The following is a 14,859-nucleotide window of genomic DNA, read 5'->3' on the forward strand; positions in this document are numbered from 1 at the left end:
CAACCCTACTGAACACCTTTGGGGATAAATTGGAGAGCTCCAGATTCTGGGTCACCTAATGGCTGTGATAGCCTCTGATTGGCTATCACAGTAATCAGTCACAGTGAAGCCCGCCCCTGTGTTTTCTCTCTCTCTCTGGAGAAGAGAGATACATTGGCCCAGATTCTCAAAGGCGTTACGACGGCGCAACACCATTTGCGCCGTCGTAACACCTCATCTGGCCCCGGGTATCTATGCAACTGATTCTCAGAATCAGTTGCGCATAGGTACCCATTAGATCTGACAAGCGTAAGGCTATTACGCTGTCAGATCTTAAAAGTAATTTTTTTTCCCGCCGCTAGGTGTCGCATCGTCGCTTTTCCCCGTCGTCTATGCAAATTAGGTAAGTACGGCGATTCCCGAACATACGCGAGGTCGACGCAGCGAATTAACGTCGTTTGCGTAGCGTACCCGACGCGTAAGGTTGCCCCTGCTAATTAACAGGCGCAACCAATGTTAACGATGGCCGTCGTTCCCGCGTCGAATTCAATAAAAATTACGTCGTTTGCGTAAGACGTCCGTGAATGGCGCTGGACGCCATTTACGTATACATCTAGGCAAATGACGTCGGGGCGACGTCATTTAGCGCAATGCACGTCGGGTAATTTACCCGACGGAGCATGCGCAGTACGCTCGGCGCGGGAGCGCGCCTAATTTAAATGGTGCCCTCCCCATTTGAATTGGGCGGGCTTGCGACGAGCAATCTAACGCTACACCGCCGCAAGTTTACAGGTAAGTGTTCTGAGAATCAGGATGTAAACCTGTAGACCTGCGGCGGTGTAACGTAGATCTCATATATTACGCTGCCCAGGAGCAGCGCGAATGTATGAGAATCTGGGCCATTTTATATAAAGACATAACTAGATGAAGGGGTCAAAGGTCAATATTTTTTTGGACAGGATTTTTTTTAAACTAGTACAGTGTCAGTGTCAGTGTGTTTTATTGTAGGTAGGATTAAAAAAAAAAGGAAAATGCACACTATTGTATCTGGGCTTTACTACGGGTACAAACAAAAAAAAAAAAAAACATACACATACAGTACAGACCAAAAGTTTGGACACACCTTCTCATTCAAAGAGTTTTCTTTATTTTCATGACTATGAAAATTGTAGATTCACACTGAAGGCATCAAAACTATGAAGTAACACTTGTGGAATTATACATAACAAAAAAGTGTGAACCAACTGAAAATATATTTCATATTCTAGGTTCTTCAAAGTCGCCACCTTTTGCTTTGATTGCTGCATGGCACACTCTTGGCATTCTCTTGATGAGCTTCAAGAGGTAGTCACCTGGCGCAGCACCCCATCACTCTCCTTCTTGGTCAAATAGCCCTTCCCCCGCCTGGAGGTGTGTTTGGGGTCATTGTCCTGTTGAAAAATAAATGATTGTCCAACTAAACGCAAACTGGATGGAATAGCATGCCGCTGCAAGATGCTGTGGTAGCCATGCCAGTTCAGTATGCCTTCAATTTTGATTAAATCCCCAACAGTGTCACCAGCAAAGCACCCCCACACCATCACATCTCCTCCTCCATGCTTCACGGTGGGAACCAGGCATGTAGAGTCCATCCGTTCACCTTTTCTGCGTCGCACAAAGACACGGGGGTTGGAACCAAAGATCTAAAGTTTGGACTCATCAGACCAAAGCACAGATTTCTACTGGTCTAATGTCCATTCCTTTGGCCAGATTCAGAGAGAATCGCCTATCTTTAGGCGGGCGTAGCTTATCTCAGATACACTACGCCACCGTAACTTAGAGCGGCAGGTCCCGTATTCAGAAAGAACTTGCGCTCTAAGTTACAGCGGCGTAGTGTAAATGGGCCGGCGTAAGCCCGCCTAATTCAAACTAGGCTGGTAGTGGGCGTGTTGTATGTAAATGATTCGTGACCCCACGTAAATGACACGCTTTACGAACGGCGCATGCGCGCGCATGCTCAGTATCACGTCAAATTTTCTCCCTAAGATACGTCGGCTCAATATTTAGGCGACGTGAACGTAACCTACGCCCATCCTCATTCACGGACGACTTACGCAAACAACGTAAAATACGATGCTGTTTCGACGTTTCCGACGTCCATACCTATGACTTACCCACGCTTTATGAGGGGTAAAGTTACGCCGGACCAACGCCTTACGTATAGATGCGCCGGACGGAACTACGTTTGTGAATCGGCGTATCTAGGTCATTTGCATATTCAACGCAGAAATCAACAGAAGGGCCACCTAGCGGCCAGCGTAAATATGCACCTCAAGATACGACGGCGTAGGAGACTTACGCCGCGCGTATCTTGGCAACCGTGAGGCGTATCTGATTCTTTGAATCAGGCGCCAAGATACAACGGCACACACTCAGACTTACGAAGGCGTATCTGGAGATACGCCGTCGTAAGTTGTTTCTGAATCTGGCCCCTTGTGTTCTTTATCCCAAACAAGTCTCTTCTGCTTGTTGCCTTTCTTTAGCAGTGGTTTCCTAGCCGATATTCTACCATGAAGGCCTGATTCACACAGTCTGCTCTTACCAGTTCTAGAGATGTGTCTGCTGCAAAAGGTGGCTACTTTGAAGATCCTAGAATATGAAATTTATTTTCAGTTGTTTCACACTTTTTTGTTATGTATAATTCCACCTGTTCATTCATAGTTTTGATGCCTTCAGTGTGAATCTACAATTTTCATAGTCATGAAAATAAAGAAAACTCTTTGAATGAGAAGGTGTGTCCAAACTTTTGGTCTGTACTGTACATGATATCACTGCGATAGTTAGGAGCGGCAGAATTTATTTTGGGTTGTTCTTTGGTGGAAGGTTATGTTCGTAGTAACAAATATACAGCTAAAGTAAAAAAAAAAAAAAGATTTTTGTACTATTTTGAGACAGTTTTCCTTTAATAATAAAAAAAAAGCAGGAGATATCCATTACCATTTATCTCCAACTGAAAGCCCAATTTGTCCTGAAAAAAATCACGGTGTAAGCCAACTGAATGCATAAAGTAGTAGTAGTAGATGATATGTACAATTTTACTAACACATGTGAAAGTTGCAAAATTTTGCTTAGGCATTAACATTTGTTATACTCTTAGGCACGAAGGGGTTAAAGTTCACGTAAAACTACATCTTCATCCTAAGGCTGCTTTGTCTACAGGTGACAGCGCTACTTTGCGATTTTATTTGCAGAACGAACAGCTGTCACCCTGTTACAGGAAGAGGAAAATAATCGATCTACTGGAAGAATTAACAGATAATAAAACTATGTTATGGGGAACAAAAACTGCTATGTTAATACTAGTGACAGAAGGCTCCATATAAAGTATGCTATTTTTTATTTTACACTGAGTTCCACTTTAATTTCCAAAGTTGTGTAAGATTGTTTTCTCAAATGGAGTAGGTGCGGACCTTCATTAGAATTAATACATAATACATACGATTTATTCCATGGTATCACTTGAGATTGTTATAATTGCAATAAACATTTGAAACTGAAACTACCTTGTGACTGTTTATTCTGAGTCTCGGGACATCGGGGTAAAGTACACTCCAAAGTCACAAAGTTTCAGCTCGGCAGACATGACTATTTTCGGAATAATTCTTCTCCTCTCTCTACACCAGACTTGTAAGTGGTTGTCTATTAACTGAGTTCTGGGAAGGAATAGGCAGCTTCATTAAATCGTAGAGTTGATATCTTAGAATTACATGAAGATGAGCTTGGTCTTCTGCCTAATGTATATTAATCAACATGTTATATGGCAATCCCTAATCACTTATCTTCCAAGGGTAATTAATACAAATGGTATGGCGGGATTTTCCTAATTTTACCCAGGGTGTCTTCGCAACTCTCAAAACAGTACCAGGCGGCACGAGTAGGAAATCTGTGAGGCTGAAATTCAGACATTGACCCTGATTTGCTAAAAAAGTAGAGCATGTTTACGTTCAAAGTGAATTTTCATGTAGCTTAGTAAATAAGCTAAAACAAAATGAACATTTACGTTGCAAATGTAGCACTTATTAGAGAGGCTCAGGTAAATATAGCTTCTCTTGGCTCCTCTGTAAACATTGGAGCGGTGTGTGATTATTTGTGGCTGCTCTGGGTCTCGCTTGCTGCAGGATTGACTACTTCCCCCTGCCTTCTAGTGGATTCTGGAAGGTAGTGGACTGGAAGAGGCAAACCCTTGGCCTATATATTTATGTGGTCTCAGACAATCCTCGGGGGGGGAGGGGGGTTACCGGTCGGCCATCGGTTCCCTGGACCCCAACTCAAATAAATAGTTTGGGGAGCAGCAGGGTTCTTGTCCAGGAAGATCCCAGCCTGGAGGGCTGCCACCCTACTGGGCTGTGTAGCTGAAGTATGCAGGAGTTCATCAATGTCCCAGCTCAGGAAGGGCTTCTATTTTCTATTTAAAGCCAAATCAAGGGGGTTCATGGAGGATACACAGAGAACACCAGATCAGGTGCAAGGTAATAAAACAGGATTTTTTTGGGCTTCCACATGATTTGACGATTGCAGTCAGATCATCTTCACCTCATTCACTAAAAAAATAAGTTAAAGGGGTTGTAAAGGTTTGTTTTTTATTTTCTAAATATGTTCCTTTAAGCTAGTGCATTGTAGGTTCACTTACCCTTTCCTTCGATTTCCCTTCTAAATGTTTTTTTTCTTTGTCTGAAATTCTCACTTCCTGTTGCTCCTCAGTAAGCTTGCCCCATCATCCGAGCCGTTCTGGCTGGGGGTTAGTGAGCGTGCTCGCCCCCTCCCTTGGGACTACATCCCTGCAGGGAGATGGAGCGTCTCCCCACATTGATGTAGTCCCAAGGGAGGGGGCGAACAAGAACGGCTCAGATGATGGGGCAAGCTTACTGAGGAGGAACAGGAAGTGAGAAATTCAGACAAAGAAAAAAAACATTTCAAAGGGAAATCGAAAGAAAAGGTAAGTGAATCAACAATGCACTAGCTTAAAGGAACCTATTTAGAAAATAAAATATGAACCTTTACAACCCCTTTAAATTTCCCTTTGAAAAGAGCGAAATCATTTAGCTTAGTGAATTTTAAAGTTAAATTTCACTTTGTTATGCTCCATTCATGAAGATAAGGGAAAACTCTTTAACTTCCATGTTAACCCAATAGATTGTATAGGAGAATTACAGAATCAGCATCAGTCAATGTTCAAGGACAGGGGAAGATATATGCAGAAAGCAACCACAGATGCACCATATGGGTGTATGGACCCCCCTCCAAATGATTGAGTTAAGGTGTTTCAAGTGAAGAGTACTGTTAATACTATACCACATGGAGACATGTTAGACAGTCTTGAGGTAACAGTCTGATTCCACCATAAAGCCAGCTCCATAAAGATATGGTTTGATAAGGTTGGTGTGAAAGAATGTGACTGGTCTGCACAGAACACCTTTGGGACTGAATATGAATTCTGATTGTGAGCCAGGTCTTTTCATCCAACATCAGTACCTGACCTCACAAATGTTCTATTGTCTGAATGGGCACACATTTCCACAGACATTCGCCAAGATCTTGTGGAAGGCCTTCCACAGAGTGGCCCCGAACGTCGTTTTCTGGGGTCCCTTGGCGGCTCTCTCGTATCCTCCCCACTTTAGATAACCCTCTCTGGGAAGTGCTCTCCCAAAGGGGGTTACCATGCGGGTGCACTCCTGAGCCCTGCATTCGGTGTCCCTAGCCGCCGAGTGCAAGAGACTGCCCCGCCCCCCTTGTCATTTGATTTGATTGACAGCAGTGGGAGCCAATGGCTGCTCTGCTATCAATCTATCCAATGAAGAGCCAAGAACCCCGGGCAAAGATCCAGCGCGTTCCTGATGCAGGACTTTCCAGGGCTCAGGTAAGTAAAACGGGGAGCTGGGGGGCGGTAATTGTCAGATGTTTTTTCACCTTAATACATAGGATGCATCAAGATGAAAAAACATGAGGATTTACAACCCCTTTAACCCGGTCTTCTTGTCCTGCTGAAAAGCAACATGAAGAAAAGAAGAACTTTGCCCACAATGACACAGACAGACATAGTAAACCAGTAGAGGATCCTATTGGGTTAGGTACTCCATCCAAACCTAAAGTAAACGTTTGTAATTTAATTCCATGTGGGTTTATTTTTACAGTTTCTCAACTGGAGGTGACAGCCCCTGCTTCTCAAACAGCTATAGTATTCCAGTCTTTTATTTTACCATGTACCTTCCATATGGATACTTCTTCTGTGAACCAGCAATACCCATCAATAATCTGGTACTTTGGAGGAAAAGAGCTGCTGAAAATAGACGAAAAGGAGAAAGCGATCAGAAAGGGTCTGTCTTTCGATGAGCAAGCGGCCATAAAGGGTGACGCATCGCTGACCATTCACAACGTGACCATTGCCAACCAAGGGACTTACAAATGTTTAGTCATCCACAGTCCATACCAACAGTACAGGGAGATCCAGCTGATTGTTTATGGTAAGAACAGGGTTTTAAGTTATTTATTACAGGGAAATATATAGCGCTGTCAATTTACGCAGCTGTTCCTCTGAGTTTTAGAGTCACCATATGTAGCGCTACCCCTATAGAGGCTTCTGGTATTATTTGGTTCTTCCCCAAAAGTGCAGAGGCTGCCTGTCTGCCCATGCACTAGACATGTGCATTCGTTTTCATCCGAATTTCAGGGATTTTCGAGTTGAATTTAACAAACGATAACAAATGTGCAGAGTCCGAAATCCGAAAGATCCGACATAAAAAATGCTTTATTTTTGTTTCGTTGCGACAACAGTTCGACATAGATAGAAGATTCAACATGACGGTGAAAACATACGATCGCCACGAGCGGACATTTATGGTCAAATGCTCCACCCACAAGCTATAGAAGAATTATAATGGTGGTTGACTAGTAATAATAATTTAAAAATATAATTATCACTAGTCATACAACATTAGAATTCTACTATAGCTTGTGGGAGGAGCATTCGACCGGAAATGTACGATTGCGGCATTGTACAGTTTAGCTGCTTCGTCAAATCTTCTTAGAACACTCGACAGACACCATAAGCATTCAATGACAGATTCGACCTTAATTCGGATTTTTGGACGAATGCATTTTTTAACGAAACTAAATAAATAAAACGAATTTCGGAAGTAACTAAATAATTTTATTTTTCTGATTAAAAATAAATTCCGAAGCGAAATATTAATTCCGAAACAAAATATTTCAGTCTGCACATGTCTACCAAGCACCAGTCCATTCATTCTGAAGCCTCGTACACACGACCGAGGAACTCGACGGGCGAAACACATCGTTTTCCTCGTCGAGATCCTTGTTAGGCTGTCGAGGAACTCGACAAGGCAAGTTTCTCCATTCCCGTCGAGGAAAAAGAGAACTTGCTCTCTTTTTGGCTCGTCGAGTTTCTCGACAGTTTCCTCAACGAAAATGTACACACGACCAGTTTCCTCTGCAAAAAAATATCTCCCAGCAAGTTTCTTGCTGGTTTTTGCCGAGAAACTCGGTCGTGTGTCTGGCCTGACTCCAATAAACAGCCTAGGGGTTGTCTTTTTATATTTTGTTGCTTACTTGAGACAGAGAGAGCAAAATTCTTTTCCACTGCTTTACCACCTGAAGCCAGTACAAGGCTACACATTTTGCCATCTTCTCTATCACAAATCTTTCAAAATGAGACAATCTGTACATGGGTCTCAAAATTATTTGGCTTTGCCTAACAGGTATTCCGTGTAATGCTGCTTCTACCTGGAGATCAGGGTTCACAATACTTGCTAAAACTCTTCTCGGCATAAGAGTTCCTCCATAACCAATTCAACTTCAATAACAGTATCTGTGTTACCTACAGCCAGACCTCTACTCTCCATCCTCAGCAAGAGCATCCGGAGAAATAAAGAGAATGCCCTGACCTGTATGGCCTTTGGATTCTTCCCTCCGGATATCAGGATAACGTGGTACAGAGATGGAGAAGTCCTGGAGAATCAGTATATGGGAAAACTAAATAACTATAAAGATAGAACTTACCAAGTGAAGAGCTTTACGACAATCCCACCAAGTGACGATGATCAGAATAAAACGTATACATGCAGAATTCAACATGTTTCGCTACCAGAAGCTATACAAGAGGACTTCCAGGTTGTCTATGAAGGTATAAATTATTATCAGCTCTTTATTTGATATACTGTATTTTTGTAACAATGTAAACATGGAGGATGTCTGACTTTTCTCTTTAATCACTTCTCAATTAACTTTCATAGAAACATCATCTACTGAGCCCATTGTTGTTGGTGTTGTCCTCATGGTTTTGATAGCAACTGCGATTGGTATCTTTTTCTGGAAACAAACTTACAGGAGAGCAGGTAACACAAACAATTGGATATCCCGGGAACAGTAATTTACTGTAACTCATACTAAATACAAGGACCTGGACTGTGGCAGCCATACCAAGCTGGTCACCTCCATACAGAGACACTGTGCAGAACATTGCTTGACTAGTCAGTAATTGGGATAAGTTCAGCTGAAGGAGACAATAATGGCGACTAGTCTTTTGGCTTCTGCTTAGAACCAACCCAGTGCTTCGGATGTAGATATGGCCGTGCGGTCATGCCCTCTGACATGTTTTGCCCCACCTACCAGTAAATGGTACGAAATATGTCAGAGGGGTATGGCCGGAGCAGCGCTGGCTAAGGCCAGACACAACCATATCCACATCTGAAGCACTGGGTTGGTTTTGAGCGGCGTCTTACCCCACATATGTCCACGCTTCTGAATTAGTGCCTGATGCCCGCTTCCACTTTCTGAATGCCAATAGGAACACTTGTTGTTATCATTCAGCTTTGAACGGGGCTCCAAGTCCCTACAGAGCATATTTGGAACCCCCTTAAACACAACACAGGGGGGGATAATGTCACTCATAAAAATAAGTGACCCCCTCACTCAATATTTAGTCCCATGGGTCTTATGGTTTGCATCTGAAAAATCCAAAATACCTCTCTCTTACAGAGGAATCTGAATAAAAATCCCCCCTCTCTTTGGGCATCTTACTCCCTCAATAACCTAGATACGGATAGCTGCGGGATCACCCACATGATATTTGTTAAAATGCTTAGCAAAATAAAATTATTTTTTTCAATATCATACAAATGGCAATGGAGGCGATCCAGCAGCCTTTTTTTTCTTTTTTACCATGTAATGTGGTAAAGTTTGCCCTTTGCATTGTGTGAATAATGATGTATGTGTAACTTGTAGGCAGTATGGGCCAGATTCACAGTGGACTCCGCGTCCATGTACGCCGTCGTAAGTCCGAATGTGAGCCGTCGTATCTATGGGCCTGATTCTTAGAATCAGTTACGCATAGATTTGGCCAAGATACGAGCGTCGTAAGTCTCCTACGCCGTCGTATCTTGGGCGCATATTTACGCTGGCCGCAAGGGGCACTTCCGTAGATTTACGCGTCGAATATGTAAATTAGGTAGATACGCCGATTCACGAACGTACTTGTGCCCGCTACGCCGTTTACGTTAGTCTTACGTCTGGCATAAAGTTACCCCTGCTATATGAGGCACAGCCAATGCAAAGTATGGACGTCGGCAAGCGTATCTTTTTACGTCGTTTATGTAAGTCGTACGTGAATGGGGCTGTGCGTAGGTTACGTTCACATCACAGGCATTGGGCCTGGCGTATCTTATGGAGTAAATTCGACGTGATACTGAGAATGCGCGCGCATGCGCCGTTCGTTAGGCGCGTCATTTACGTGGGGTCACGATTCATGTACATACAACACGCCCCCTACCAGCCTATTTTGAATTAGGCGGGCTTACGCCGGCCAATTTACGCTACGCCGCCACAACTTACGGAGCAAGTGCTTTGTGAATACTGCACTTGCCTGTCCAAGTTGCGGAGGCGTAGCCTAAATAGGATACGCTACGCCCGCACAAAGATACGGCCAGATAAGTGAATCTGGCCCTATGTATGTATTTCACCCATGTATCTAGCTGTTTGCCTGGTTACATTTATGTATAATGTACCAATTACGGAATATGTTGATATTAATTCTATGCTACAGCTACTTTTACTTTAATGGAGATCGATGGACCTTCCAAACTGGTTGCTGGAGAAGAAACGTCTCTATACTGTAGAGCCACCAAATGCCCAGAGAACACGAGTGTGACTTGGCTGGAGAAGAGAAGAGGAAAAGTCTCTGAGATCCCAGAGTCCCATGAAGGAGATAATGAAGAAGAGGAGAGACTGATGGGCACACAGTATGGGGTCATATCATGCAGAGACGGACCAAACCTCACATCTTCACTGACGTTCAGACCCAGTGTGACCAATCACAAAGATGTGACCTTCATCTGTAGATATAGCTGTGGGAAAGAGAAGAAAGAGAAAACATTCCACTGCAGAGATATTTATGGTGAGCAGTTTCTATGAAGGTGTATATAAGGCAGAACTTTTTGTTTTTAGTTTTGGATAGAGTAAAACAGTTTTTTTTTTCTTTTAAGTAGCTTGTAGAAAAAAAAAAAAAAACTGTCCGATTGCTGCATCAACACAAGCAATGTGGATGCAGTAATCTCTATCGTTGGGACATTGAATTTTGACAGCAGGGACAACTCCCCCATCACTATACACTGATCAGAGCTCGCAGCCATTTGATCGAAAGAGTTAATCCATCTCTGAGCAATCCTCTTTTATTGTTCAGTGAAATAAAACTGACTTACAGAGAAAAACCTTAGTCTGTTCCGCCCCCTTGCTGTGAGTGACAGGTTATTTACAAATCTCATGTACTAGCTTCAGACAGGCATGATTTTTTAATTCCCACCCCCACTCCTTTTCTAAAGTCTTGTGGTTACTTTTCTGGATTTTGACTGGATGTTAGTGATCATAGCAGAAATTAGTGTAAGGGGAGTGTAGAGGAGGGCGGGGAGTCTACTGACATCACGACTCCACCCACCGAGTTCCAGACAACAGATCCACCCACAGAATCTGCAGTTTTTCAGTTCTTATAACAGACAGAGGGGAGACATTTGACAGGTAAGGATACATGCAGGAGGCTTATCCTTATAGATCAGCACTATGGCAGTAGTTTAGAAAGGATGAGAGGGGTTTACATCCACTTTAAAATGTTTCTGAACTTTAGCCAACTACCTCATCAATCAAGTAAGAGTTAGAAAAAGGCCAACACTGTCAATCTTTAATCAAATTGATTTTTCAAGTAAGAGAACTTTGTAATTTTTTTTTTCAATTTTATTCCATGATAACACTTATCTTCACAAAATTTTTTATGTATCGCTCTTCAGCAAAGCTTCAGATGTTACAGCCGATATCAAGAAGTCTAACTGGCTCTGGGGAGTTGAAGTATTCAATCGCTCTGGAGAAATTTTATCCTAGAGACATCACGCTTAGATGGACACATGGAGTGGGGGCGCCGCAACAAGCCTTATCATCCACAGAGACATTCACAGATAATCCTGATGGGACCTATAATGTCTGCAGTGAGGTCACAATGCCAGAGGAGCTCCTGAAGGATCCAGAATTCAGAGTACGGATGAGCTGGGAACACGAATCTCTGGACACACCGGGATATAAGGATCTATCTATCAGAGACTCAGGTGAGTTACATGAGGTTCTTTGGAAAATAACAACAAATATATACAGCTAAAAGCAATATTCATTATTAAAAAAAACAAAATCAAAGAACAAAGCAAGCTTTACCAGCTGCCTTTAAGCCCGTTCACACTGGGGCGACCTGGGACCCGACTTCAAGTCGCCCCAAGTCGCGCGGTCGAGAAAATTAATGGAAGTGAATGGGACCGTCTTAAGTCCCTGATCGCTGCAATTACTAGTTGAAATAAATAAATAAATACAAATTCCAAAAATATATCCCATAGTTTGTAGACGCTATAACTTTTGCAGAAACTAATCAATACGCTTATTGGGTTTTTCTTTTTAACAAAAATACTGTAGCAGAATACATATTCAGTATGATGAAGAAATTCAATTTTACATTTTTTTATTGGATGTGTTATAGAGCAAAAAGTAAAAAATATTGTTGTTGTTTTTTTCAAAATTGTGGCTCTTTTTTGTTTATAGCACAAAAAAAAAAACAGAGGTGATCAAATACCACCAAAAGAAAGCTCTATTTGTGGGCCAAAATGAATATCAATTTTATTTGCAATGCCAAGCTGCGGTTTACAAATTAAACTAAGGCCTTTCTTGTATAAGGAGAGGTATGGACTCTGGAGAGAGATATAATTGTACCTTTGTATATGCAAAAGAACATGGAAAAGAATTTCCTTAATTCAAGCAAATTTTCATGCTATATAGACTTTACAATTTCATTATACCACAGTGTGGAGATTTGGGAGATACAGTATAAGCCTTCTTTCTTTTTGTTTTGTAGAATACCCATGGACCCCAGTGGTGGAAGAGATACAGACACCCAACGTATTCCATGACACCCCGGTCACCCTGCAGTGTCATATCTCTGATTATTTCCCTAACGCGGTCACAGTGACCTGGCTGAGAAGATGCCAGGGTGAGGAGTTATGTGAGGAGACGGATAATATGGTTACCAGTACAATAACCCCCAGGAGAGAGGCTGACAACACATACAGCTGTACAGCCAGTCTGACCATCATCCCCACACTGAGTGTCCACCAGGGGGCAGAATACATCTGTAGGGTGGATCACCCCTCTCTGGAGAGACCCATTATGAAAAAAACTGGAAAACTTGTTGTAAAGTGAGTTTTTATACTGTATCATGTCCACAAATAATGCTTTACAGTCATTGCCTGCACTCAAGGAGTTTACAATCTAAGGTCCCATCTCACATGCTAGCAGGGCTGCTGATAGGGGGGGACCACCAGTCCTTTTGTAGAGGGCCCGGGCTCACAGGGGGCCCTAAACAACAGAGAAAATCAGTGCGGTCGGATGGAGGGGCAATTACAAGATGCCCTGTGTGACTCTCTGCAGCAGCTGGAAACCAGTTTTCCCACTGACTTTCAGCTGCTACAGGGAGAGACACAGCTGACGGCTTCCCTGTCCCATAAAAAAAAAAAAAAAATAACAAATTGTAACCCTGTATTGCTTTAATTGATTGTAAAATGTAATACAATTCTTTGAAAAAAAAAAGTAAAAATAATTATTTGTAAAAATTATAAATCATTTTTTATTTTTTATTTTTTTAATTATGAAATGCTTTTGTTCCAAAATGTAAAAAAACTAATTAAAAAGGGGCTAATTCACACCGCTTCTCTGTTATCTTTGTGTACGCTAAGAATGGTTTTAGTATATTTTTAGTGAAAATGTTGTTTTAATATATTTGAGGGGGGCCCTGCCAGCAAGGCTGTACGGGGGCCCATGATTTCTAACAGCAGCCCTGCATGCTAGGGCCAATTTAAACAGGAGCTAAATGACCTGTCACGCCAGCGTGTCTTTGGAGTACCCAGAAGAATCCCAAGCAAGCAAAGGTAGAAGATGCAAACTCCATGCAGATAGTGTCCTGGTTGGGATTCAAAACTAATGACCCCAGTGCTGCAGGCAAAAGTGCTAAGCAATAAGTCATTGTGTTTTTATTGTACTTGCAGCATCTGTAAGAGGACAAAACAGGATAAATGTGCATGTACAGCAGAGATGTACTGAATATGTTTTTTATGATTTTACCCAAACATTCATTAACCGGTATGAAGAAGCCCATAACTGAATATAAAGAGTACGCTTATTGTTTGATTCACATTATCGTATCCTCAGACTCCCTCGGCATATCCTTTAACAGACCCCCCTCCCCAGCGCGCACCTCAGGCATTTGTATGAGTCAAGAAAGTATTATACATAAACCTCCTCTTACGTGCCAGTCCATGACCTGATGATGTGCCACCAACAGAATGAGTGCTGGACCAAATTCATAAAGGGTCCAAATAGCTTTAATGATTCACAGGATGGCCAACGTGTGTCAGGGGCACTCCTTCTTCATCAGGGCTACAAGACAAATACAAAGATGTAGAGCTATGTTCAAATATGAACACTGTGAATTTGAAAATTGGACATTCCAACATGACAATGATCCAAATCACAAGGCTAAGGCCCTGTACACACGAGAGGATCGATCCGCTGAAATTTATCCGCGGACCGGTTTCATCGGATAGATCCCCTGGTGTGTACTAGGCATAAGTCCACCTGTCATTGGCTACAGCAGAATAGAGTGAAGGTTCTGAAATGGTCACCTCAGTCTCCTGACCTCAATATCATTGAGCCCCTCAAATGTGCAGTTCATGCGAGACGGCCCAAGAATTTACAGGAACTGGAGTCTTTTTGGCAGCTTTACCATCTGCGAAGATAAAGAGCCTCATCCACAAATACCACAAAAGACTTCATGATGTCATTGATGTTAAAGGGGGCAATACACGGGATTACAATTTTTTTTAACATTACATCTAGCATACTAAGGACATTTACTTTCGGCAGGTCATTTTTTTTTTCTCCGCACATACCTTTATATTCTGATTTTGTCCAGGGCTTCCGGGTTCCGATGACTGCGGGACTGGGCGTTCCTATCCTTCGGTTCGATGATTGGCGGCTTGTGAAACAGTTCCCCTGTCGCACAACGCGCGTCACCAAATGTCGGGAAATAGCCGAGCTGCGAGTCGGCACTATACGGGGCCTGCGCAGTCAACTCTACACAGCGCCTGCGCAGTCAGCTCTACACAGGCGCCGTATAGTGCCGACTCACAGCTCGGCTATTTCCGGAAATCTGGTGACGCGCGTTGTGCGACAGGGGACCTGTTTCACAAGCCATCAATCATCGGACCAAAGAATAGGAACGCCCAGTCCCGCAGTCATCGGAACCCT

The 14,859-nt window shown here is 42.8% G+C and overlaps 1 protein-coding gene across 1 annotated transcript; it reads left to right on the top strand.

Annotated features, from left to right (window-relative positions):
- The first annotated feature begins 2,750 nt into the window (after positions 1 to 2,750).
- LOC120943121 lies at positions 2,751 to 13,104 on the top strand. Its single transcript, XM_040356240.1, has 7 exons — positions 2,751 to 3,645; positions 6,150 to 6,479; positions 7,859 to 8,158; positions 8,268 to 8,369; positions 10,076 to 10,426; positions 11,310 to 11,621; positions 12,413 to 13,104. The coding sequence occupies exons 1-7, from the start codon at positions 3,600 to 3,602 to the stop codon at positions 12,754 to 12,756; spliced, it is 1,785 nt and encodes a 594-aa protein (XP_040212174.1). The 5' UTR covers positions 2,751 to 3,599; the 3' UTR covers positions 12,757 to 13,104.
- Positions 13,105 to 14,859: the final 1,755 nt, after the last annotated feature.

The sequence above is a fragment of the Rana temporaria genome, chromosome 6 (genome assembly GCF_905171775.1).
Source record: "Rana temporaria chromosome 6, aRanTem1.1, whole genome shotgun sequence".
NCBI lineage: Eukaryota > Metazoa > Chordata > Amphibia > Anura > Ranidae > Rana > Rana temporaria.